Below are 27,161 nucleotides of genomic sequence, written 5' to 3'. Positions count from 1 at the left end.
ATATGTTGACAGGTTTTTTTTTACTACTACCAAGGTGTATTCTAACTAAAAACCTACACGCTTAGAACTTCTGGTTTTTGAAGTAGGATAAATGGAAATGATAAAAGTCGAATTATTAAAAACGAATAATATTTTTAAGCTCAGAGAGTTTTCAGAACAGATTTTGTTACTAATACATATTTTTTAGTTTCTTTCCTGTTCATTTGTGTGCTCTACAGAAAGTTGTGATATTATAGCTCGTTTCCCAAATGATTCAAGATATTCTGTATGAGATCCGCCACCTACTTGTCTTTATTGCAATGCTGGAGATGAATCAAATTCTGCTTCCTCCTCCCTTTCCAGTTTTAATTTTCCCGTTCAGCGAAACAAAATCCGGGTAATTCCTTGCCTGATGTTTGTTGTGCACCTGTAGAAAAGAATTTCGAATAAGAACTTTTTTTTACAAATAGCTTTTGACTAACTTTTAATCAGATAGCTCCGGACAACGCACGATAATGTTGTCCAAAATAAGGCACATTGCCTGGTAATATAGCATAAACTCGATTTCCGGAGCTGACAGCCCCATCTGTCAACCTCTCCCTCTGTCTGACAGCCAGAAAAATGCCCGAGACTACGGAAAATGCGAATAGACGCTCAGATCATGTGGCTAATCATTGTGTTGTCCTCGCTCCTGGGATCCGCCACTGGCAGCCACTATCGAACCCGCCGGAAACCCATGCAGCTGATGGATCGTATGGGTATGGCTGGTGATGGCGGTGGGGATAGAGCTGTGTGCGACATGCCGGAGAAGAAGTCGATGAGAGTCCACGGTAATGCCAAGCAAAGGGGCTCCGGCATAGCCATGCAGGCTGCCCATGAGGCAAAAAAGGCCAACGAGGACATGGCAACGGCTGTGAAGGTGGCCGCCGATAAAATCAAAAACGAATATGCCGACAAGGCGGCCGCGGCCTCCAAAGCCGCCGAAGCAGTGCTAGCGGGGAAAGCTCAGTTGCTGGAGCAACTGGAGGCGGAGGTTCGCGAGGGCGAATTGGTGGTGCAGGAGGAGAACCAGGAGCTGATCACCGCCGAGGCGAATGCTCAGCTGGCCATGAAGGCCCACAACCTGGCCCTGCAGGAGCTGAAGATTCTGGCCACGGTTCTTAAAATAGCCAGAGAAAATCGGGAACTTTCGGATCAAGTATACGCCGTGTGGCAACAATCGCAGTCCGACAAAACCGCTCTTTTGGAGGCTGCACAGCGAAGGGTTAGTGTTCTAATGCAACAATTAAGTGAAGCTCGCATAGATTACGAGAAGACCAAGAAGGCGGCAAACAATGCAGCCAGAGCCGCCCAAGAAGCCAAGCAGCGTATAGAGAATTCGGAAGCCACCGAAAAGTGCGACCGCGGCAGAATCCGACGTGCTTGGCGGCAGTTCAAAGAATTCCACTGATATTTCATATGCACATATATTTTACGTATAAAGGAAACGAGAAATTGCTTTGAATTATAATCTGTAGTTTATTAAACTTTTTTCTTTAGGGAATAAAAATATAAAATTCCTCGACAGCGTGCAAAAAGTGCGCGCGTCTTGAATGGCTGCCAAAAATGCTATGGAACTTTGCCTGTACAAGTCCGACCGATCGCCCCGATAGGAATATACATATCTGCCTGCTGTTTGTGTGTGTGTGTGTGTGTGTGTACAATTTTGGACAAATACCAGAGCGGACTAAAGCTAGTCTTAAGCGAAACAATCGTTAAAATAATAGAATACAAGGGAGCTGAACTAAAATTAGGCGTTACAAGTTATGATTATGCTTGGGCTCCGATCAAGGCAAACAAATGGTCTCAAAAATGTACATGCTTTAAAACTTAGGTGTAAAAAATAAATATACAATCAATTGAGTTCGTACAATTACAATTGGGTGGTGTTGTTGTGGTTGCCTGTTCACAATACAATAATTTCAAAAGTGATGCTTGGTTTCGTTCTCTAAATAGATATATAAGCATGTGGTTGCGGATATTATTCGTAGTTCAATCAATTAATCGTTTGGTTAATTGTTAACAAACATAAATACGCAGAGCTCTACATAAAATAGTTTTTCTTCTTACACAATCCTGGTAACTTAAGGTTAGTTAATTTCTCATTACAGTAGGTATATAATATAGATATTTATAATTCGTATGCAATGTATGTACAATCTAACACAAGCCCCTGTAAGTAATCGTTTTTAATGTCTCCCATCGTTTATCTGTCATTCGCCTAAGCCCAACAAGTGTTATATTTATTAGCTTAGCTTATTATGTGTATGCTGTATATAGAATCTGTGGAGCCTTAGTCTAGTTAGCTAACTGATCTGCATATCGTTATCCGTATGTGGTAGACAGCTAATACGTAACATATTTAATATACATTTAATTATTCTCCCCCTGAATACTGACATCGTCGAGTTTCTGTTCATTCACTCCGATTTCTCGGCTTCCACTTGCTTCGTTGCCTTATATGTGCCGTGCTTTTTATATATGGGATATATAATAATATCAACTGTTTAACTTTTACATATCAACTACTTAAGACGTATATGGGTTTTAAAACGAAAAGTATCACGATTGACCAAACATAGATCGATATAACCGTTAACTACAAGTGTTTCAATTCTCATTCCAGGTGTGTGTTCTTCGTGTACAACAGGTTATCTGATTTAAGCAAAGAAAATTCAGGAGGGAAAGTAATCTCTGCACAATTAAGAGTCCGTTACTTCTTTCCAAAAGAAAAACAAAGCTTTTTTCATTATGGTTTTCAGTCTAAGAAAATATTTGATCGATCAATATTAAAAAAGAACTAAAAAAAAAAAAACACGCGAATAAGTAAAAATCGATTACGACAGTCCAACCGTAACAAGAAAATGTACACCTTAGTGGTGTGCCATTTTTTTTAATTTTAAACGGTTATTTAGGTTTTTTGTATTGGACTATTGCTTTACAATACTTTCTACGAAAATGTCAACGATTTTCTTCTGGCAAAAGGTCAAAATAGATATTAAAACCAAAGTATCCATGACATCTGTCTTATATAGCACTTTCCACCCCTAAGAACTTTAAGATCTCTTGCAAAAACCAACCCTATTTTCTGAGTAAACGGATTAAATTAGACGCCCAGCGTCTATTTTGGTTCCCATCCCTATTCATTGACCCTACTTATTAATTTAAGTACTTCCGACACCTTTTGGAACCGCATGAGCAAGGTATCTTCTCTTCCTCGAAAGGAAATTTATAGTCGTAGGTCAGCTCCTCGCCCTGCACAATTCGGCGCAGCGCAAAGATGATGATGTGTTTGTGACCCAGGATGTCCACCACTTTCGAGTAGCAATTTGGCTGCAAGACAAAAGCAAAATGTTAACATCCCCTAAGGTATAGATCATGTCACTTTCTACTCACCTCACAAGAGTGATTGATGAAGCGCGCCGCATTGCCGCGCATAGTGGCATCTACAACGAGGTTGTCATCGATCTTGAACATATAGCAGCCGATGCCGCGACTGTCGTAGTAGCGCTCCCTTTTGTCAGTCAGAGTGGAGCGAATCAACTCGCCGGCATATTCGATGACCATTTCACCTGGAAAATACAATTTAGTATTAATGGTACATCTTGAAATAAGTTTTAAATGCCTTAAAATGTTAAGGATCAAACCTTTGTTAGGACTACTAGTATCATTTAATTGAAACCTTACCCGCTTCAATATCCTTGGTGCAGTACAGACCACGTCCATGGATGTGCGATCTGAAGACTCCGACATAATCCTTGTAGGTCTCCTTCAGCGTGCGATATTTCATGGCCATGGGAAGATTGCTGCCAGTTCCGCGTCTAAAGAAAAAACAATAAATTCCCCATTATAAAGGCTTTTACATAAAAAATTAAATATTTATTTACCTGGGCACCAGTTCATTGTCCGATGGCTGAACAAACACCTGAATGGGCTGCTTGCGATGCCTGGATGCCAGCCAGCTGAACATATCATACTCGCTGCGATTGGCATACGGCTCACAGCGGGCACAATCAAAGGCATTCTCCTGCAGTTCATCCTGATCGGATCCATAGTCGAGTAGGCCTTGCGGATCGCCACCAGAAACTGCCGCCATGGCAGCGGATGCACTGCCTCCGCCTATATTCCCGCCATGTCCTGCACTCGCCGCTGTGGATACGTTGCCATTTCGCTTGTGATATTTTGGAGTATACTTCGAGCACTTCTCAACACCCGGCAGCTGTTCAATCAGGTATTTCAGGGCGTTCGTTTTGAGGCCAATCATCTGGATGCCACCCATATCCGCCAGCGGACCCTCTGGTAGCGGAGTGAGTCCATGGGCCCGCCTGGCCACCTGCACTGCCTCAAAGACCTTTTCCCAGACCTCAGCGATTGAACTGGACTTGTACGTGAAACCATCTTCGCTTTGGATTTCATACAGCAGATGCGGTCCACTGATCTTCTTGGGCTCTCGAATTGGTGGCGGTGGTTCTGGAGCAGATGCTGTGGGCACTAAGGCCGTTTTCGTGGGCTCCTGTTCCTCCTGTGGTGCCGTCCGTTGCTCCTCCTTTCTCCTTCTGAGCTCCAGTTCCACTCCATTTTGCAGCTGCTTGAGTTCCAGAACATGAGCATCGGCCATTTCGTTTATATAGGTGGCTGCTGCTTCAACAGCTGCAGTTTCCAGAGGACCTTCGAACTCCCCGGTGGGAGCAGATGCCGCCGCTGTGGTGGCCAGGACATCCTCAACCATTTGCTGATAACCAGCGCTGGCTTCCACTTCCATCGTCGTCGCAGTGGCTATGGAATCCGCACAGTCGTCGTTGGTCAGATTGTCCAGAATCTTGCTGATCTTGTCCTTGACCGCCGGCTCCTCACTGTCGGACATCTCGTGGTCATTGCACGCCGATGTGGCCATTTTGAGGCTAAAGTCATCATCCTCGTCCTCCTCCTCTTCAAGATCATCCCCCCTGTAGATGTCGGTGTCCATGGGTTCCACTTCGAAGGTGTGCTTGTCGAGCAGATACCCGTTGCTGGCCAGCTGTTGATTCAGTTGCTCGCGCTGCTGCTGCTGGAGCAGAAGTTGTTCGGTTTTGGCCTCCGCCGGCGAATGCTTCTCGTAGAGCCCCTCCGTGTAGATGGACTCCGTGGCTGGCTGTTCCTCCAAAATTGCATCCATCGTGGTAACTGGCACAATGCTCTCCAAAACCGAACTGGTCTTAAGCTCCGCCTCGTACACGGGTGAAGGTAACGCCGTCTTTTGGGCATAACACTTGGAGGCACTGGCGTTGTTTAAGTGCTGGATTACCGGCTGTTCGACAGGCTTCGGAGGAGTAGGTGATGGAACTACTGGACACTCGTTGGACAAAGGAGCAGGCTCCTGGCGCTGCTGCATCGGTAGCACCCGATTTGTTGGCCTTGTTGTGGAGCTACTTGATGTTGGTGGTGGCTGTTGTTGCATAGGATTTACCACATTGGTGGGCAGGGAACAGTTGCTGCTACTACTACTGCTACTGGTGGAAAAATGCTGCACTCGGTTCGCCATTTCCTGCTGCTCCAACAGTTGCGGTTCCAGCACGAATTGGGTTTGCATCACAGGTGCTTCAGCAATTGTTATAATTGGCATCGAGGGTTGCACCTGTACCTGCACCTGTTGCTGCTGCTGCTGTATCTGTAGCTGTTGTTGTTGCTGCTGCTGATGCTGTTGCTGCTGCTGCTGCTGGGGAATGTGGAGCAACTGCGTCTGCTGAAGTTGCTGCTGAGGTTGTGCTGGGATTCGCTGCTGAGAGATCGCCACCTTGGGCACCACCACGGCTGGAATTTGCTGCTGCAGCTGTGGCTGCTGCTGCTGCTGTTGCTGCAACATTACATGGTTTTGTTGCTGCACCTTCGGCGTGGGCTTCATCAATTTCGGTTTCACTTCCAGCTTGTGAATGGGTCGAATCATGTTGGTTTTCTTTTGAAGAGGCTTCGAAGCAATACTCGGTGGAGCTCCACAATTCGTACCCGTGGCAGATGCAGTTTTGGCCTTGACCTGAGATTGTTTGAGATTGGAGTTCTTAAGCTGTACTTGTGCCTGCTGGGTGACTATGTTGGTGGGCAGCACCTTGTTCACCACCTGCGGTTGCGGTGGCACCTTGCCCACTCCCGAAATCCCGGCTGCCTTGGCCTGAGCATTCGTTCTCTTCATTTGAGTTACTGGCGGAATCTTGGCCGTGACCATAACGGGTGCGGAGTAATCCATTGATGTGGAGGCAGCTGAAGATGTGGGCACTGTTTGGAACTGGAAGTTGGCATTCTGCAGTATCTGTGTGGTTGTGTCATCTTGCGACTGCTGTTGCAGTACACTGGCTGCGTTCAGGAACGTCCCCGTAGTCGTTGTATCTCCAGTATTATTAAGCACCACATATCCAGCGGGCAGATCAACAATCGGTTCGATTTTACTTGCCTGGAAGACCTGTGTGGTAGTGGCGGAGAAGCTAGCATTCTGACTGAGCATTCCGGGCATTGCAGTGGACACGAATTGCTGCGACGACATGACCGTATTCTGGACAATCGTCTCCAGACCATAGTACATCGGCTGGGTGGCCAAAATCACTTGGGGCGTGGTGGTGGCAAACTCCAAGCCAGTGGCACCGCCACCTGTTCCACCCAAAATCAGCGGTTGCTGATTGCTGCCTGCCTGGTTCCCATCCGATCCCCCGCCCAGCTGAATGGTTTGCGGCTGGATGAGTGTTCCTATCACTTGGGGTTGAGCTTGCAGCGATTGCGCCGTAAGCATTTGTAGTCCGGAGTTAGTGGGTGTAGTTGTTAGCACTAAATTTCCACTTGCATCCGTTTGCAGGTATGTGGCTCCACCACCGGGAGCGGTTGTCAGAAAAGTGGGCGTCGCCGTGGTCTGCGGCTGTGGCTTATAGTCCCCAGCAGTGGGTATGGAGATGTATTGCAGTGGCTGTCCCTGGCTTCCGTCTCCAGTCACAAACGAAATGATGTTCTGGGGCTGGGCTTGCGGGAGGATTAGCTGCGGTGCCTGCGACTGGGCACTGCTCTGGAACAGCAGCTGCGGCTGGAGGATGTTCTGACCCATCACCGTGATGGGCTGTTGCACTTGGGCCTGTTGCTGCTGCTGATGCTGATGCTGTTGGGGATGCGGCTGCAGCTTGGCCTGAATGGGCTTCACCTGATGGCCGGACTTCAGTTGCCTCTGCTTGGCCGCCGCCTGCTGAGCCGCCTTGGTGGCCACTGTTTTCAGGGGTTTTCCGGCTGCCGTCAGGGGAAGCATTATCTTCTTATCCGTATTGGTGGCCTGCAGGGTCTGATACGTTGCCGTTGGAGCAGTTGTTGTGGCCTGCATCGTCTGGGGGATTTGGATAAACTGCTGAGTGCCATCGGGATTGGTGGAGACAGCAATCAATTGAGGTTGCGCTGGAGCTGTCACCGTTGGCTGAGCCAACGTGAAACCTCCACCCAGATTGGCGGCCAAACTTTGCAGGGAATTCGCATAGATTTGCAACTCATCTGTGTTCGCTTGGGTAGTGGGATTCGGTTGGGATAAGAAGAATCCATTGCCCAGGGATTGTGGTTGCAGCTGGAGCTGCTGCAATCCCTGCAAGCCAAACTGACCCAGAGAACCCAAGCCCTGCACTTGGGGAAACGATGTTGCTGTTTGGAGGTAATTTAAGCCTCCTGCATTTGCTAGCAGTTGCTTTTGCAGCTCATTCAAGCTTTCCGCACTCAGCTGGGCGGAATTATTGGTGTTTCCTGCTGCGTTCACATCGGATTCGGATTCATTGGTGGACATTGAGGGTCCACAGGAGGGTAAATGGCGCTGGAAAGCATCGTAGTTCCTGTAAGTGCACTGACAACGATCACATTTAACCTGTCCCGTGAACTGAGCTGTTGATAAATTTCCATCCCCGGCAATTATGCGGAATTCGGTGATTGAGTCGTCCACGCCATCCATTTGCATTATCCTCATCTTGGTTGGCTCTTCCCGTCCTTCGCTCTTTTCGAAATAACGCTTTGCCGCACTCCAGGTGAAGCTCTTGCTTCTCACCGACCCAGATGTGGAGGCCACGCCTTCGGTGGATGCCTCACTGATGGACTGCCTCCTGGATACGCCAGCCACCGTGGCCATCTCTCTTTTGCTTCGTTGCTGACTGCTCAGGGTTAATAGCACTCCTTCAGCCAAGTTTTTAGATAGTTTTCGCCTCTTAATAGCCGTAGCCATGGCACTGTTTCCGTCAAGCTTTGGCCAGGCTAAAGTTTTGAGCATCTGCACTTGACTGGAGTTCCTGGCTGCGGATAACATGGCATCCTCCACGGGATTGCTGGCTGGCCAGCCATTTCCCAAACTCGTATTCGAATTTCGAGTGTCCTCATCACATATGCTTACAGATGCTCCTCCGCCTTGTTGACTTTGACTCTGAGCCTGACCGGATGTCATGGCCTGAGTACCATCCTTTGATTGTTCACTAATGGCGAATAGGTCTGTTTTATCCGCAAGGTCCTCGTACATGAAAATGTCCAGCATGGAGATGCCGTCGAGTAGTTCGTGGGGGAGATCCTCGAATATTGCATCCTTGATCTCTGGCGGAAGCAAGTCAGCCTGCTGTTGCGGCTCCTCTTCCGTGTTTTCATCTGGTGGTACGCAAGAGTTGGGATTTTGAAACTCCCCGCTCCAATCGGCTCCGCCGTTGTCCAAGAAATCACTCCTGGCCAGACTGGTATGCCAGCGGGCGATTTGCGCCAAACCTAACTGAACCTCCTTGCCATTGGGATTCGTGTGGTCCACAGTATAGTTCCTGCCCACATCCAGGGCTGTTAGGGTTGACGTACTGTTCTGAATAGTGGTGCGTACAGTATACTCTACTATTTTCCAGGGTTCTTTCGAAGACCAATATAGACGACTGCAGAGGAAGTTTATGGGTACCACGGCCTCGTAGGAATCGGAAAATCTGGGTACAATGGTTCCCAATTGCCGCACCTCCAAGGATCCAATGTGGAATTGCACACGGGCTGGTTCAATTAGCTTCTTCCGCTTTCTATCCAACTCCACATACACGGGTCGGGATACTTCAAAGTTGGATTCGTATGTGACACTGGGGGATCCATTGGCCTTTAAGGCATTTCCATTCTTGGCATGTGCGGGGCAATACATGGATTTGTCTGTGAGAAAGGCGCAGTCGATGCTTCTGGCACATGGGTAGTGGTAATGCTCACCGCAAGATCGCACATTGCAACCGACAGTGGCTCCTCGATTTCCACACACCGTGCACTTGATCATCCTTCCCCTGGCCACCGCACTGTGGACATTTTGCAGGGAACCGTCAATCTCCTCGAAAACCTCCGCCGACCACATCGCACAATTGGTGTGCACCCAGCAATCATGACCGCAGTACAGGAGTCGTGCTTCCTCGCCGGACAAGCCTTCGCCACTCTTCCGGCAGAACAGACACACCCTGGTGTCCAATCGCATCTTGATGCCACAGCTGCCAAGGTCGTCAACCTCCTCCAGGGGAATATCCAAGACACCAGAACGCGACTCTGCCTGCGAAGTAGAGTGTTCGTTGTAGACAGAGCTACTGCCTCCTACTCCGTCTGGCAAATCCTCGTAGTTGGTTCCCGAACAGGACTCAAACATATCCTCCTCCAAGGCATCAGTGCAGGCTTTCGTTTCGTTTTGAAACCAGGGAAACTGTTCACTCAGCAGCTCCTTGTAGGCGATGTCCAATTCATCGCAATTACTCTGCTGGATAACCTGGCTCATGTCATAGTTGAATTCCGCCAGGGAAACGTATGAATTGCCAGCAATCTTCTGTTTAATATCCACCAAGCTAAAGGATTGCGAATGACTGATGTGTTGTTGGCAGGTGCAGGACAGGGATTTCCCTCGTGACTTGTTCATGTTCGCATTTCTTTGCAGCTGCTGCTGCTGCTCCTTAAACTCGTAAACATCGTCGCTGTTTTGGGACTCTCCGTCGCTGCCCAAGCCATTATCCGATCCAGTGCTAAACTGGAGGGCTTTCGGTTGAAGTTTTCCTTGGTTCAAGGATGCAGCACAGGTGCATCGCATTTTTTTGCGAGGACTCAGTTTTAGGAGGGCACAGGCCTGCCGAGATTTGCTAAGCAACTTCAGTACACTATATAGACTGGCCTTGAACTCCTCCATCACCGCCTGACGCCACTCTTCTGCCTTTATCCTGGAACTCTCATTCCTACGCGCACATTTCTTGCAAATGAACTCGATTGATTCCGGCAACGTACTTAGCAGATTGTATTGCTCATCGCTTAGTCCCTCGCACTTTGAATGAACCCACTGGCTGCAATCGCCGCACTCCATCATCTTTAGATCAAAGTCATTATCGTCATAGCATCTCTGGCATATCGGACAAAAGTTGCCCTTTTTGCGCAACTTAAAGCAGCCCGTACACATCGGTAGATTCCCCACAAACTTTGACACTTTTGTCGTGGAGCAAGATTTGCATTTCAGGCAATTGACACATATTAAAGGACGATCTGCTCCTAGAAGTCTCTTGCTTGTCCCCAAGCACGTGCTATGATAGTTCTTCTGACATTTCTGGCACTTGACCTTGGACCCCGATGACATGTTGCAGGTGTAGCAAACAGTGCAGCGTGGACACAGCCAATTCAAGCGCTGGGTCAGTTGATTCAGGGATGACGATGTTGGACCAGAAGCATTGACCGTAGTTTCCAGCAGGCTGCCCATCAGCGTTGTATCCTCAAAAGATCCGTGCTTCAGGTTGTACTCATCCTGGACGCAGTACTGATGATATGGTTCGCAACAGCAGGCACAGAAGATCAGTGGATCCAAGCCCGTAGAACCACACAGGAAGCACAGTGCCCTCTGAGCCACTGTCTCAGTTACAATCAATCCAAAACCCGTTTGGCACACTTCGGCTGGGTCATAATTCTCCCAGAAATCGATAGAGATGAGCGTACGTTGCTGCCTCTGCTCCTTCGCCCTACGTCCTTGGGTTTGGTTAGAAGATTGAGTGGTTGAACCGGAGGTAACAATGTCCCCATTTCGTTGTTTTTTGCTGGGCGCCACTATTAGGTTGGATGTAACCGCTGCATTTCTTGTTGTGACCTTCGCAGGTGCTGTTGCTAAAGATGCTGTAGATGCCGGTGCTTCTTTTACTGCTGGTGCTAGCTTCTTTACTTCAGCTTGAGTTGTTCCAGAGGACTTAGAAGGCTTCGCTTCTTCAACAGGAGCAGTTTTACAGCTAGCACAGTTATCGTTCTCATCCGTAACCATTTGAGTTGGTTTGTTAGGGACAGGCTCTGGAATTCCTGATGGCACTGGAGTAGCAATTTCTTGGAGCACTTCAGCCTCCTCCTCGGTCTGCTGATCCTCGCCGAAGGTGGCCAAAGGTTGCCCGAGCACAATAGAGGCACTGCGGCAGACATGTTTGACTCGAGGCCCCTTCAGATCAATCCTTTGACGCTTTAAGGTGTCGCCCGTAGTATTGGTATCCCCATTAGCGTCTGGTTGAGTACCACTTTGAGACATTCCATTGGAAGTTGCAGAATGTATAGCTGTTCCTGCTGTTGAAGAAGCATGCGGTGCCTCGTCCTTTTGCGCTTCTGTAACTGGAGTTTCCACTGCTGTAGATTTTTTGGTGGCTGCCAAAGTGGGACTAAGTGGCTTCTCGCTCTGCTCCTGTTCCTTAACCTTTTCCTTTTCCTGCTTACTCGTCTTTCTCGACGGACTGGGACTAACGCTCTCAGGTGCTGTGAGCTTTTGATCTGCTGCATTGCTTATTTTCAGGAAGAGTGGCTTCTCCAAAATCGCTGGACGCAGCAGAGGGGTACTCCCAAATGTGACATTGTTCTCCACCAAAGGATTGGACTTAATAGAGGTTAACGCAGAGGTGGAATCTCCACTGGATTTCCATTTAACAGTTGCAGAAGAAGCAATCACAGATGAGGAAGTAGAGGACGCAGAGGAAGTATATTTTAGGTTGCCCGTTGGAGATAGCAGTTCCGCGGTTTTATCTTCGCGGGTTGAGGCTTCCACTCGCATTCCTGGTGGCAAAATGGTTCCCAACCTACTCCTGTGCGCTGCCGTCAGCTGAAAGGAGATCATGCACTTCTTCAGCCAACAGGCGGTACAGCGATCCTTGTAAAACTTCTTAAAGTTCTTCAACTGGCTCTTAGCCGAATGGATACTGCAGGTTGATCCTGCAATGGAATATAGATTTCATAAATGCAAGTAACGGAAAATTAAATTTGACATACCTTCGGTTCCCTTGCACTGTAGTTGCTGTTGGGTGGCGGAAGAAGCATTGGCACTGCTCGAAGTAGCCGATATGGATTTCTTGGTCATCTTCGAAATGAATTTCCTGCACACGTCGCAGGCCACGACTCCATACTTGCGGGCCTGGGCCATTTCTTTGCTACTGACCGCCGCGCAGCACACGGAGCAGACACTGGGAGCAGGTGTTCCTAAGAAGAAATGAAAATAGTATCTCAAGAAATGTGGTGAAAGTTATGTAACTTACCTGTTGTTGAACTTGAGCTGGGACTGGCAAGCGTTCCAAAAGACGAAACCGCCAAAGAATTAACTGGCGTCGGAATGGCACTGGGCGATGTTGGGCAGGCTTTGGCAACAGCGAAGGGTCCCTGCTTGCTGTCCGCCTGAAATTGCAGTCGCGGAGGTCGCAGCACAAAGCTTTCACCTGCACTGCTATTTGTTTTCAGGCTGCCAAAGCTGGAGAAGCCCTCCTTGGCGAGCTTCTGACTTCCAGAGGTGGACGCAGAGGTAACAGCACTGGAGGAAGCTGCGCTAAAGAGGTTCTTAGCCTTGGAGTCGCCACATTGCGGAGGCTTCTTTGTGCTGATAGCACCCTCTTCGAGCAATCTTTTGTTGGGCTTGATAATTCTAGAGGATCTTGTACTCCTCTTGGGAAGTACAAAATGCGAGTCCATGACAAGTTGCCTCTCTTCCGGATCCCGCTCTTCAGAGCCTGCACTTTTCTCCGTATCCGCACTCTTTTCGGAGGCTGCTTCATCGTTGTCATCCGGCTCATTTTCCTCCTCCTCCTCGACTTCTTGGTCGTCCTCATCTTCATCCATTTCTTCATTCTCCTCGTTGTTTTGAACTTCAGGAGAATAATTGCGACGAAAGGTTACACCACCCTCGTCGTCCTCATCCATGGGTGCGCCAAAAGCACGCAATAAACCAAAGACATTGGGAGAGGATCCAGACACGCTGGTGCCTGATTCCCGGTTTAGAGAAGATGAGCTCGCTGGCACCGATCGGAATTTGAGTGAGTTGAGCTTATCGATGTTCGAGCTCTTGTTGAGTATCTTTGACAGGATGGAGGGCCGCACGATACATTCGCCTCCTCTGGAGTAGTTCAGGGGTCGATTCAGAGAATCTTTTTTCATGATCGAGACGATTGGTATGCGGACATCCGGATTGTAAAACCGCTTAACCACCGACTTATCATCGCTTGTCTCCAACACATTCTTAAACGTTACGGTCTTCTTTTGCTTGGCTGCCGTTGATGCCGTCGAAGATCCTGCGTCTGCTCCTGGTTTAGGACTACTGCCTCCAGCTGATGCTCCTGTTGCTTGTGTTCCAGTCGGAGCAACTCCCTTTCCCGATGTAACACCATTTGCCGGTGCAGGGCAGCCGGATGAAGCGACTTCGGGGTCGACTTCATTGGGCATTTCGCTCAAGACGCGCTTCTGAAGAAGTACACAAATAAAAGGGTTCAGTGGGTTTTAGTTAGGGTTGAGTAGGACAGGTTGGAGTAGGGGTCCGAGCAAATCAATAATTCATGGCACTAACTACACGCTCACAAAATGCGAAGCGGAAAGCAATGCAGTGAGATATAGCAAAATATACACAGCAAGAAATTAGTTATACAACTTTAAGTAAATTGTGTTAAATTATTTCTGATTTCAGTTCAATACTATAAGAACGTAAAATTTGATATTAGTTTAATTAGTGTTAGTTAACATATAATTTCAGAAGCATAAGCCCTTTTTTATTTAAACATTTGTTTTGATCGTAAGATCTTAAGTGGTATTTTTCATACACCTAAGTAGGTTTCAGAAACTAAGAATACAAAGAATTAGGCCAATTGTATCTTCCAGTGTAAGGGTAAAACACAAAGAAGCATGCAAAGGACCAGGAGCAAGTGCAACTTTTCGATGGGGATTGCTTGGACGTAGGGGGTTACAAAGATGGGTTGAAAGGAGGGGAATTGGTGCAAAAACAAGTTACTAAGCATAAGTATAAGCGGGGAACAGACACCATTGCCACTGTGACCGTCAACCGTCTGCGGCAGGCAGACACATGTGGAAGAGTTGCAAGCGCTAAAACGTCATAAAAGCCAATTAAGCAGGTAAGCGAGCAGGTAACAATGGCGTCAGAGGCGGGTGGTTGGGTATAAAGGGGGCTAATAACCCGACCAGAACCATGAGTAAACCAACTTGAGGGGGTTCACTTATTTACATTGGCGGGAATTGGACTGTGGCATTGGCCGAGGATGTATGTACAAAGGGTGCACACGCAACTCGAATCAGTTGTCCGGATTGCGGGAATAAGGTGGCAGAAAAAAGCGACTTAAACATATTCATAAATAAAAGCAAAAGGGGGCAACACCTGGGAATGAAACCGGCAACCAAGCACCGACAATCTGAAACTCAACTTACCAGGGACACATCTTCGCCTGGGCTGGACACGCCCCCTACTCCCAGAACTCCCTCCAAAGCAAGCGGGGAAGCCGAGGCGTTTGCCGAGGTGGTGGGACTGTCCACCACCGGACAACTGAGCTGCTTCAACTTGGATGTGGAGGGCAGCATTATTTCGCCCCTGGCCAGGTTTAGATTCTTAAACTTTTTATTGCTATTTTTGCGGGCTCTCAGCAAAGCGGCACTTATAGCAAAGGCTCCTCCTGGCGAGGATGCTCCCGGGGAGGCAAGGGCACTGGCTAATCCAGTGGATGTGGCCGGTGTGACTACAGACAGAGCTTTCAATGATGCTGCACCAATCATTCCGGAGGTTGTTGCCTCACAAGTGGTTCCAGAAGATGTTTTTGAGGTCTTTCCAGTAGAGCAAGTCCCGGTTACAGTTGCCTTTGCAGATTTCCCCAAGGATATTCCGAAAGACGCTGCAGATGATGCTTCAGAGGACTTTGCAGTTGTTGTCTCTGTAGACTTGCCAGAAGATATTCCCGAAGATGCACCATCAGAAGATGCTGCATAGTTAGCATCCGGAGATGAACCAGAGGACCTCCCAGAAGATGTTACAGAAAAAGATCCTGAGGAAATTTTCGAAGTCTTGCCAGAGAATTTTCCAGTAGGTACTACAGATGATTTTCCTGAAGATGAGCCAGAGTTTGATGACTCAGTGGGTATCGCTCCTGGTCTTGAGGCAGCTGCTCTTGTTTTATCACTATCCCCATTTTTATCCTTGTTCACAGCCTCCTTATCCAGATTAGCAGCACTTTTGTGATGGGTTCCGCCATTTACTCCACCGCCATTGGTGGACCCCGAACCGGATGATCCCGATCCCGAACCGGTACCGCTGCCATTACCGCTGTTTTCAGAGCTCGATGTGGCGCCCGACGAAGATGCGGCATTGCCACTAATCGAGGCACCACCTGGTGCATTGTCATCCTCATCGTTATCACAATTGTTGCCCTTTTCCCGCGCCCCTGACGAACCGGATCCCGATCCACTTGGCTGCTGAGATTCCGCCGGTGGCTGCTGCGATTCCGCTGCCGGGTTGGCCTCATCCTCCAGCTGCAGGACACTGATCCGCTTACGGTTGATTGACTTGGAGGGTTTGCCGGGAAACTTGGAGCGGCCCATAATAGTAGTACGTTTGCGATTGCCTTTGCATTTGCATTTGCCTGCCTTTTAATTTGATTTTCCTCGTTTTTTGTTCTGTTTAGATTGCGACTTGCAGTTTGTTTTCTTTGATTTCTTCAATTTGTTTGATTTCTTGGACTTGTGGATAGCTCACTGTGGATAAGAGAGAGGCACAAACTTCAAGTATGAGAGACCGACCAAAAAGACCGGTATTAGCAAAAAAACTAACAAAAACAAAAACACCAACAACAACACAGCTCCATGGAAAAACAATGCTTGTAAGCCGAATCGCGCGTTTGGAATGCGTCAATTTTCCCCCTTTTTTTGCGAATCTCGTTGTTGTTGCTGTGGCAACTCGTTTATTTTGCACTCCTGCCTCACGCCCCCTTCACTGCCCACTCACTCACTCCTTTTTGCACACACTCTTTTTTTCTTGGGTATTTATTTATTTATTTCTTTTTCGCGCGCGTTTCTTTTCTCCGTTGCGCGCTCCTTGCTTTGCGAATTACAACTACAAAGCCGAAGGTGACGTAGCAGCTCGACAGTCTCGGCTTTGTGGCTCTCTCGCGCCCGAACGCGCTCTCTCAGTCGCTCCTTACACTTCAAGAAAAACTCCAATTTTTTAAACTAAAAGGACCTTCTTTAAAAAATTCGTCTTATTAGATAATTTGAATTTTTTATTTAAAATTTATTTCTATTTACAAGGTAAGCGAGTCACATTACTTGAGAAAAGGAAAAGAGTAATTCAAAGATTGGGTTTCTTTCTTGATTCTCAGGAAAAATTATGCAAAAAAAACCCTTTAAACCATTTTTTTAAACTTAAATGCAGATATTTCCTTCTGTGTTTAATATCTGTTTTTTTTTTAAATACATTTTACAGAATATTAACCGGGTAAAATATTAAATAGTTTGTAAAAAAATAGATCTTTTTTTATGACTGACAAGATTGACCATTTTTTTTAAGTGCACTATCTCGGGCACGACTCTGCTCTCTCCTGCTCCTGAGAAAGGAACGCGCTAAAGGTGCAATTGCATTGCAGCTGCCTTTGTTCCGCTCCTCCTGCCGCCGTCTCACGTCTTGCGTGACCACTAATACCCTCACACCAGAGCCAGATATGCCTGAAAATTTGTTTTCTGTAAATAGCCGGACATTTAGTTCGGTCCATCCAACATTTTTGTAGCACAAGTGCAACACATTGTATTGTAAGTGTTACAAATTTCTTTGAACTAAATTATCGTATATTCTTAATTTCGAGTAAAATGTGATTAAAAATAACTTTAATACAATACACCACTGGTGCATTTAAAATTAAAAACCCTTAGTGTCAATAGGATAATTTTCAAAGTAACCGTTTTGTAGGATTCTTTTTGATTATCGCTATGAGGTATGCAACAACTTTCGTAAAAGGACTATAAGTATCGCATATTCTTTTCAAACACTCCAAACTATTTGGCTAGTTCTAGCGGAAAAACAACCAAGCTGACTGCACTGAGATACCACCACCTTTGCACGCTTTGCCACCACTAAATGTGTGCAGTTAACAAAATAAAAATATAAAAACTGAAGCAAAACAACTGCTGCGTTGCGGGCTCCTTAAACTCATTCCTTTGGCACGTAGCACGCGCTCTCTCTCACAGACTCCTTTTTAAGAAAGGCTCTCTCACTCCAACTACTCTGTTGCTCTCTTCTTCTCTGGGTCTACCTTTCTCTTTCCCTCCCGCGGGTTAGTTGTCATCGACGTTTTAAGTGGTTTTTCTACTTCAGACTTGAACTTTTTCTTTTTTTTTTGTTTTTTTTTCTTTGCAGGATTTTCTCGTTTGGCTTTGGTTGTTGCTGCTGTCTTTGTTTTTTCTCTCGAATATTTTTTTTGTTTACTGGAAATTGAAATTCTTACATTTGTTGTTGTTGCTGTTGTGGGCCACTATTAAGTGGTGGGTTTTTCCCTGCTGCCTCTTTTTACGACAGTTTTTCTCTTTGTTCTCGCTTTTATGGCCTGATGAAAATTCTTCTTTTTGCGCGTTTAGTTTTTCTGCGTTTGGAGTTTCTGCTCGACGAATTCACAGTTTTCCACATTGCTGTACTTTCGCGGCAACTTTTCTCATCTGTAACTGCTGCTTTTGTTGTTTCTGTTGTTGTTTCGATTGATGCTGGTTTGTGTTGGCGGCCACATGGTGCTCATTATCATTACCATCATTATCCCCATCATCATCTCTATATATCCTCGGTCTACATCATCCCATTTCCACCACACTTCTTTACACACAAACGCACACACTGGTGCATAAAAGTCTGCAGTCTGCGTGTCTTGAAATCTGCAAAAATTATCGAGGGGGTGGCGGTGGGTGGTTGGGTGGTAAAAAGGGGGCGAGAAAAAAAAACAAGTAGAAATTTATTAGTTCGCATCGTCGCAGTTGGGCAAACAAGTTGAAAGTTGACTTTTCGAGTGTTTGAGCGTGTGTGCGGATGTTTGTGTGGGTGACAATGTGCGATGATTATACATGTGTGTGTGTGTATCAGTGAGTAAGTATGAGTGTGCACAGAAAGAAATTTGGATAATTAGGTATATATTTTCTTTTATAAACAAACATTAGTTTTAACAGTTTAAAACACTTTATAAGGCTTCTAACAACATAGTCATTCGTAATTTACCAATCAAACTTTTGAGTTTATAAAATATCATGCTCTTAGACATCTAAGTAAGTCATCTTCGTTTAGTTTATACTCAGATTTTTTGTTAAAATTAGTTTTATAGTGGATCTTTATACCAGAAAAATGTCAACATTAAGCATTTGTTGATAAAGAATTGTGCAAGTCAAAATTATCAATGGATAATTAATGATCTCAACCTTTCATATAATACTTTAATTTAACACAATGATAATCAATAAGATTAAAAACTACGTTTGTAGAGGAAAATATATCTTAATGAGGTAAAAGATGTGTTTAAAATAATTGAAAAACTTTCTAAATATATATGCATGTATATTTTAATAAAACAACGCTTTAATTATAAGATTACCTTAAAATATCTATTACTTTTTATCTGTGTGCATTTTGAGCTTAAGTGGTCGAAATGAGGTGAAAATACTTTCGAGATTTCGGGCTGGCGGTCGACGCTTTGGTCCTCCCCAGTTTTCCCAACTCCTTTCCCCACATTTCCGAAAAGCATGACTCAGTACGTCGTAATTGTTTTCCGTTTCGCCTCTGGTTTCCATTCAAAGGTGTTTGGAAGTCAGTAAGTTTACCTGGCTTACCTGCATCGTTAGTTAGTCAATCTTGTCAACTATACTGCATACTGCTCTCCAGCAAGTCAATTCCAGCGCATTCGTACATATAGAAATGCAGTTGGAGAAACATTTTGCAAAACGGGATTTAAAATCAAAACATTTTTATACCCTTGCAGAGGGTATTATAATTTCAGTCAGAAGTTTGCAACGCAGTGAAGGAGACGTTTCCGACCCTATAAAGTATATATATTCTTGATCAGCATCACTAGTAGAGTCGATCTAGCCATGTCCGTCTGTCCGTCCGTCTGTCCGTCCGTCTGTCCGTCTGTCCGTCCGTTTATATGCAAACTAGTCTCTCAGTTTTAAAGCTATCTGCATGAAACTTTCCCAAAAGTTGTCTTTCTATTGCAGGTAGTATATAAGTCGGAACGAGCCGGATCGGACGACTATAGCATATAGCTCCCATAGGAACAATCGGAAAAATAAATGAAAAAAAATTATAACTTTGCTGTTTTTTAATTTTTTGTTTAGTTCTTCGACATATAGTAATGGTTAAATATTTCCGATTTACGGTTTAAATTTCATCAAAATCGGTCGACTATAGCATATAGCTCCCATAGGAACAATCGGAAAAATAAATGAAAAAAAATTATAACTTTGCTGTTTTTTAATTTTTTGTTTCGTTCTTCGAGATATAGTAATGGTTAAATATTTCAGAATTATGTTTTAAATTTCATCAAAATCGGACGACTATAGCATATAGCTCCCATAGGAACAATCGGAAAAATAAATGAAAAAAAAATATAACTTTTCTGTTTTTTAATTTTTTGTTTAGTTCTTCGACATATAGCAATGTTTAATTATTTCAGAATTATGTTTTAAATTTTATCAAAATCGGACGTCTATAGCATATAGCTCCCATAGAAATAATAAAAATATATAAAATAACTATCTAATAATTGAGCTGCAAATCATCATAGTTTCAATGTTTTTCAGCATATACTCAAGTAAATCATAATTTAAATGTTTTCAAAAGTATTTAATTCATGCAATAGCTGCAAGGGTATATGAACTTCGGCTTGCCGAAGTTTGCTTTCTTTCTTGTTATTTATAATTATCATCATCAAGTTAGAAAAAATTTAATTAAAAATTTTATGTTTAAACTACTAAAATAGTTGAACCAAATTTCATTCATTTTTATATTTTTAAGTCTGCAAATATAGTATAAGTTCTTTAAATATTGGTCAGATAATTATGCTTAAGACAATAAGCAATAATGTGCACCCACTGTACTTCAGCTTCGGTCTCCTGCCAATGTTGTTTGCGATTTGTGATTGTATTTGTCGATTTTCCTCGTTTTTTTTATATCGCTTTTGCTTTGGTTTTTGTTTCTACCATTGAGTTGTATCTTTATGGCCCCAGCGGTGGCATGATGTAAGCATGGGATCTGAGACTGCGAATGGGACTGGGACTAAACCAGGCTTAATTGGACAACACTTCTCCGTATTTGCACGGCGATTACACTAATTGCTGCGGAGTTGCCGTGAGTTGAATACCTAATACTCAATATGCAAATTGAAAATTTGCATTTGAAATCTATGGATGATGGAGTGTTAAAAATACTTAATAAAGATTTTAATCTGTCCAATGATGCAAGTGATTTGTTGCTTTTTATCTGATGCCTTTGAGGTTTACAAAACTATTTACAGGTTTAAATAAAAAGTAGTTCGTAGCTTAGTTTTACAAAAAAAAGATACATATATAAATCTATACATATTTTCAGATTTTAGGTAATAAATGATTGCTTTTGTAACAACAGTAATTATTTAAAAAAGCTGATGAAACTAAAGCTATTATATACCTTACAAAACCTGCTTTATTTAATTAACAAATCGATTATAATCAATTGCTGAAACAAATTAATAAGGTATGTTAAATAATATATTTTCTGTCATTGACAGATGCGAGTGGAATAATTTTCTCATACTTTATGATTGATGACAAACGGAAACCTATTTAAAAAACTTTTGTAATCTTCTGCACCGCATCGTCAAGGCCTGATATCAATCCTAATCCTAAATCAAAAATAAATTAAGCCACGAAATACATAAACAATAAAATATTAGTGGCCATTTAATTGCGAAAACACTAGAAATATATCATGACATAAAAAACTAAAGGTTAATTCTCTCAAGCTCAAAACAATTGTCAACAATTTAATACCCATGTAGGGGCAAAATGGGGAGGGTATTTTAAGTTGGCAGACAAGCAAGAAACAATCAGAAAATCACTCACCAACAAATTGCACACAAATTGTATCTGAGAAACCCACACAAATACCAAGAAAATGCCCAAACAGCAGCAGAATGCTAACTACGTTGTGTGTTGACATCAATTAACTAAAACGCTTTAATTATGTGCCACCAACCAAACGGCGGCAATAACATCAAAGGCGCAGGGAGAACTCAGCATGAATATTTCAACGAATCAATAAAATCCCACAGAACGATGACAAAACGAGTTGATAAAGACGACAAAATGAGCAAATTAAAATGGATAGACTGCACAGGGGTTGCTCCTTAGGAACGGACAATTTATTTTATAGGGAGATGCTTTTTTAAAAGGATACGGTGTGTTTACCTGAACAGTGGGTGCTCACTAATTACTAACCATTTGTTTTTAAGTAGAAAAGGTGTTACTTAAAGAAATAGGGGGACAAACAATTTTGGATTAATTACTACTTTTTATTTCTAGTTATTCCTTTGACATTTTGGAAATTATGGGGTCGGAAGTGTAATTTACAACCAGACTGTTCACATTTTTGTAAACCAAATGATGGCTCAGAAATAGGATATTTTTACAAACGGTGAGTAACAATTCGTCGTATAACTAAATTATTCGACAAATTAACTACGCTAGTTGCCGTATTTTTGATGAATACTATATCATAGTAGCTTTTTACCAACCTCATTTTTGCTGCTGAACGAAGTTGTCAAATTAAAATTAATGTTATTAACCAACATTTGAGTCATCAAAACCCTAATTTCGTCACGTTTCAATAAAAACATTCATGTTATTAAGCCACCGTTAAGACTAAAGTTATAAATTCTTATACATTACTAGGTGGTTTACATTTTGATTAAATTTTAATTTAAGTATAAACTAAAAATATTTGTATTAAAAATCTAGTTATTTTCCAAATGTTTCTTGTTTTTCTTTATTAGTTTGTGCAGCAATTTATTTGACTGTTTTGAAATTGAGCCGTTTGACTGTATCCTGAGACCCAATTAATGGAACTCAAGTGTCGGCTTCACTGTAATCCAAGTGCAGTCATAAAAACCAGAGTCACACGGAAAGCGTGAAGGGGGAGGGAGGCCGTGAAGAGGAGTGGCAGAAGCTGTGGGAAGAGGGGGAGAGTAATATAAAGGGGCGAAGAGACAATCGGCCAACCAAACGAACAATCTCCCGGCGAACGGCGAATAACGAGGCAAAGTAAAACTGGCCAGGCCAATTCGAAATTCGATTGCATCGTCATCATCATCATATCATCGCCTCCCTCGAAATCGACAACCGAGCAAACACGAAGATAAACGAAAACTAAACCAAAAAGGAGGAGGAGGGAAAGGTGGTGGGTCAGGGAAAGAGAGCCAACTCACACACCTTTAGTTTAATTGCCATCAATTATGGTAAAAAGATTAAGAAATCAAAACAAGCGCAAACGTACAAGAACTTGAATAAGAAGAATGGGCCACAAAAATGAAACGAAATACGGGCACTGAACAAAATTGAATATACATACATATGTAGGTGGAGAATTTTATTGACTTCTACCCTTATTTGAATAATCATAAAATCTTACAATAGGTATAATCAAAATTCTGTTCTATACAATTGAAAATTTTGCCTAAAAATAATTTTTGATTGCAACTTAATGTGATAATTTAAATCTGATTAATCTTTTCTTTTTATTTTCATGTTTATGCTTTAGTTTTTAGTTAGAAATTCATTAGTTTTTTTCTAAAAGCGATGTCATTTTAACAAGGATATGCTTGGTTAGCTGAGAAAAACTAAAAATTTTTGTACTTTTCTGAACTTTTAACTTTAATAATAGCATTTACATAAATAAGTAACTATTTTTGAACTACATTGACTTTCAAAAAGCATCTCTTTCAAAACAAATCCCCTATCTTATCTTTCGAATGACTACATGTCGAATCAGCGCCTTTTAATTTCACATTGATGGGTCTGAGCTGCTAAGTGATATGAAAACATGTTCATAAATTGCTTAATTGATTAAAATTGACATCTAATTATACGTTTTTTGTTGTGTACCCTAACCTGCTCTCACACTCACTGTCTCTTTCCCACTGCATACCAAAAACCGGGAAAGAGGCGCGAGTACAAAACTTGCAAATTGCGAGTAATTGAGAAGATTAAAGTCAAGCACACGAGAGCAGAATGAGATGGCAAATGAGTGAGGGTGGGAGGTAGAAGGAAAATGGGGAGTAAGAAGAAGATATAGAGAGAGACAGGTAACGAACTATTAAGAGCTATAAACACGAGCACGACAATCACAACAACTCATACAACCCACTCACACATTTACCGAACAGACAACTATCTGCATGCCACACACTCTCATATACAAACTCGATTGACAAGTTGGAAAAAATCGAAGTCAACCTCGCACATAAAATATGTAAATTTGTATGAAATTATGCAAAAATGTCTTAAATACTTTGCACTGCAAAAAAGAAAGACTCGATTTATATTTTCCATACCATTTTGATAAGGGAATAATGTTAGATCAAATGCCTCTTTATATTTTTCTTAGTAAATATAAATTTAATATACATTTTTTTAATTCAGTGTCGATATTTCATTTTTTATATACGCCCCAAGTCAAAGCCAAGAAATTGTGGAGAAACCACAAACAATTTTTTTTAATCCTATTGATTTTTTTATACATTTTTCAAAAGAAAAAATAATAATTTTATATGCAATATTTAATATAATAATAATTTAAAATAATTCCATATAAAACTCGTCGAGTTTTTGTTCAGTGTAATAAGGAGAGCGCAGAGAAAGCAGCTGAATAAGTTGAATCAACAAATGAGAGAGAGCCCCATCCCATAAAAAATAAAGAGAGTACAAGAGAGCGCACGCGGGGGAGTGAGTATGTTTGTGTGTTTGCTTGTAAATCAAAACACGCAGCTAAAGGTGAAACATGAAAAATGTGCGCGCCAATAATATGCGAAAGGGGGTATTGGTATGGGTGTGTTACGATTTAGTATTGGGATGAATGTATATATCTCTGGGCCATGAATGAGCATTGAAAATTGAGAGCCGATTTGGCAGCTCGCAATTTTGATGTCCAATTTGCCACGAAACATGAACTAAATACTTGTTGATGTGTGTGTGGACATCTGGTTTTGTAGCTGTAGTGGTTGCTGATGGTTAATGTTTGGTAAAAGGTAACAAAACGCTTGTATAATAAAATAACCCACTTGCCAGAAGCAGCCTCTCCAATCGCACTGTAAACAAAAGAGTAAATACCGCTAACAATACTGCACATTAATTTTTTGACCACCGAAACAAATAGAAATCATTGGGAAATAGAAAGATTGAGAAATGGGTTTTAAAAATCAATACCGAAGAATTCTTAACAAAATATGGAATGAATTCAACATTTTTTAAAATCAAATAATTGCTTTTAAATACTTGTTTTTTTTTTTAAATATTGTTGAAAATTTATAAAGTCAATATCAAAATTTACATAAAGAACAAAGCAAATTAAAACTAAAGTAGAGAAGAAAATTAAAAAAGTTATACTGTTCCTTACGCTTAACTTCGTAATGTCTTATACCACTGTAATCCAAATTTTAATGATTAAGCGAGGTGTGATCGGCGAGTTGCTTGTGCAGTGGACCGTTAAAATTGCATTCGGATGAGCGTCAGTTCGTCCCATTCGCATTTTCATTCACATTCAAGATCTCGCATTAGCTTGCGGCTCAGTTGGTCGCCCGTCAAATGGGCCGACTTTTGAAAGGCGAATTTTAATATGCGCAATTACTCATTTTGCGATTTTGCGCCTCAATGTTATTTGGCGCGTAGTTTCCCACACACACATACACAAACAGACTAGGCGATTTGGAATTTGCCTTTTTGATGGCAAATAAAAAAATGGCGTCAACAAATACATAAACAACCTTATGTATAAATATATATATTTTGTAATTATTCAACAGGCAACGAAAAGCAGCAGCAATCGATTTAGCTGCTGCTGTTGAGATCGTTTTTCATGTTATTGTACAATTTATTAAAAGTTTCAACAGCGCCAGCAACAAAACAAACAACAATTTTAGTTATACAAACACTTGGCCATGTGAGCGCGAGAGAGAGAAAGAGAGAAGGAGAGCGGCTGAATTTGATTTAGAATGAGGCGACAACAAAAGCAATTAACTGGTCACACATTAAGTTTTATTTATCGATGCTGCTTTATTATAGCTCGGCAGAGAGCTTGTGTGTGGGTGTGCCAGCGACTGTCATTTACCGTTCGTTTTACGGGTGGTAAATAATGGAAAACGTCGTAGATGAAAATCTCGGTTGGAACTTACTACGGTGGAACTTACTCAACAATAAATTTAGTCAAAATAAAGAAAGCAAGTTTTTATTTAAAAAGCTGTCTTTAATAGGTTTTAAAAAAACATTTCAGTTCCAAAGCAATATAATTAATATTTGCTATTATGGGCCCCCATATAAAAAATATTTCATTAATGTCTAGAAATATTAATATTAATTAAATCTTTCGTTACATATTTTTGTGTGCAATAAACTTTTGTAAAGATTATGCATTTTCAGGAGAATAAAACCTATTGTCGAAATAACATAATTATATGGACAAACATTAAATAAAGTTTAAATCATAAAAAAGTCAAAACATCCAGGCAAATAAGTTATACTGAACTGATCTACAATTTTCTGGGAATCAACTCGGGGAAAACAAAAATATACAAAAATCTTTTAAGACAAAGTAATACGTTAGGGTTTAATTGAGGTCTTAGGGTAATACAGAAGTGCGCGGCAACTGTAGATCCACCATATCAAGGTGCCTCTGTAGCCATAAAACGCAGCGTGGGCCATAAACTAACAGTATTGGTTGTGCAGCTTAATTTGCATTATCGAGTGAATAATTGAACGACACTTGCTGGTATTTCTAGCTAGAAACAACACTCTAAAACTACTCACTAGAGGTCTACAAAGGTTAGTGTGGGATTATGAATATGATAATGATGAGGTATGATAATGTAATGTGTTCGATTTTGATTGTGTTGATGTCTCCGGATGCATTCCAAATCAATATCTGCCATAATATACATATATAGTGAGTACATATATATTCACGGTAGACTGACTCATCGGCAGCCGGCGACGCCTTTTATCGCGTCGATCTTTTAATTACCTTTTTGTCGAGCGAATAATCCAGATGCAGATTGAGATTCAGTTTCAGGGGTTGTTTAGGCTGCATTTACCGTTCGGCATTTTTACATTTTTAGTGCACGAATAATCCAAATCCTATATTTTCCACAACAAAACGGCACAGAAACATCCAAAACACTAGTAAACACAAAACACAGGGTTGGACATTGCGATTTTCGTTTTTATTTTCGTTCACTTATTTCTTGGTTTTTGCTTTGGCTCTCACATTCGCCGCTCTCACGCTCTCTATTTGTCGCACAAAACAAACGCACAAAAACACGCTCTCTTGTTATTTCGCTTTCTCACTCTCGCGCGCCCGCGCGTTTGATATATACATATATATATATCTGTGTGTGAGTGTCTGTATGTACGCGTTTTACGACGATGAAAAATGCCTGCTTCTTCTTCACAAAAATCAGGTTTGCTGCTCTCGATTTTTACACATTTTCGGCCATTCCGGTTTGCAAATACAATGAAATTTCACAAACAGACACTTTACATAGCATTTACACACACTTTTCAGAACAGTTTATCAATTATTTTCCACATTTTCTGACTTTTTTGACGAGCGAAACGACCGAGTTCGAGAGCTAGAGGTGGAAAAACATCGA

General features: G+C 42.6%; 2 protein-coding genes across 4 annotated transcripts; one reads left to right on the top strand and one right to left on the bottom strand.

Moving 5' to 3' along the window:
* Positions 1 to 559: 559 nt before the first annotated feature.
* On the top strand, positions 560 to 1,489 carry LOC108139231. The gene has a single exon (XM_017261898.2). The coding sequence runs from the start codon at positions 620 to 622 to the stop codon at positions 1,427 to 1,429; it is 810 nt and encodes a 269-aa protein (XP_017117387.1). The 5' UTR covers positions 560 to 619; the 3' UTR covers positions 1,430 to 1,489.
* Positions 1,474 to 27,161, bottom strand: LOC108139230 (histone-lysine N-methyltransferase trithorax). Of its 3 annotated transcripts, XM_017261896.2 has the most exons (9): positions 26,534 to 27,161; positions 17,739 to 18,156; positions 14,683 to 15,996; positions 12,519 to 13,710; positions 12,256 to 12,462; positions 3,906 to 12,198; positions 3,706 to 3,839; positions 3,415 to 3,590; positions 1,474 to 3,351 (listed from the first exon to the last, which is right to left on the bottom strand). In XM_017261896.2, exons 3-9 carry the CDS (start codon positions 15,841 to 15,843, stop codon positions 3,178 to 3,180), a joined length of 11,337 nt encoding a protein of 3,778 aa, XP_017117385.1. In that variant the 5' UTR covers positions 15,844 to 15,996; positions 17,739 to 18,156; positions 26,534 to 27,161; the 3' UTR covers positions 1,474 to 3,177. The 3 variants fall into 3 exon arrangements, with proteins under 3 accessions (XP_017117385.1, XP_017117386.1, XP_041565593.1); XM_017261897.2 differs by lacking the exons at positions 14,683 to 15,996; positions 17,739 to 18,156; XM_041709659.1 differs by lacking the exons at positions 17,739 to 18,156; positions 26,534 to 27,161 and having other exon boundaries at positions 14,683 to 16,008.

This window comes from Drosophila elegans, unplaced genomic scaffold (assembly GCF_018152505.1).
Source record: "Drosophila elegans isolate 14027-0461.03 unplaced genomic scaffold, ASM1815250v1 contig_476, whole genome shotgun sequence".
NCBI lineage: Eukaryota > Metazoa > Arthropoda > Insecta > Diptera > Drosophilidae > Drosophila > Drosophila elegans.
Note: the sequence above shows the minus strand (reverse complement) of the source record. Positions and strands in the feature narration are given on the sequence as shown.

What these genes read in the sequence shown, in the direction of transcription:
- LOC108139231 (XM_017261898.2), top strand. Translation starts at nt 620, where the DNA reads ATGCGAATAGACGCTCAGATCATGTGGCTAATCATTGTGTTGTCCTCG.
- LOC108139230 (XM_017261896.2), bottom strand. Translation starts at nt 15,843, where the DNA reads ATGGGCCGCTCCAAGTTTCCCGGCAAACCCTCCAAGTCAATCAACCGT. An exon ending in CAGCTCAAGTTCAACAACAG is followed by an intron (nt 12,463 to 12,518) that starts GTAAGTTACATA and finishes ATTTCTTCTTAG; the next exon opens with GAACACCTGCTCCCAGTGTC. An exon ending in GACAATGAACTGGTGCCCAG is followed by an intron (nt 3,840 to 3,905) that starts GTAAATAAATAT and finishes TTTTTTCTTTAG; the next exon opens with ACGCGGAACTGGCAGCAATC.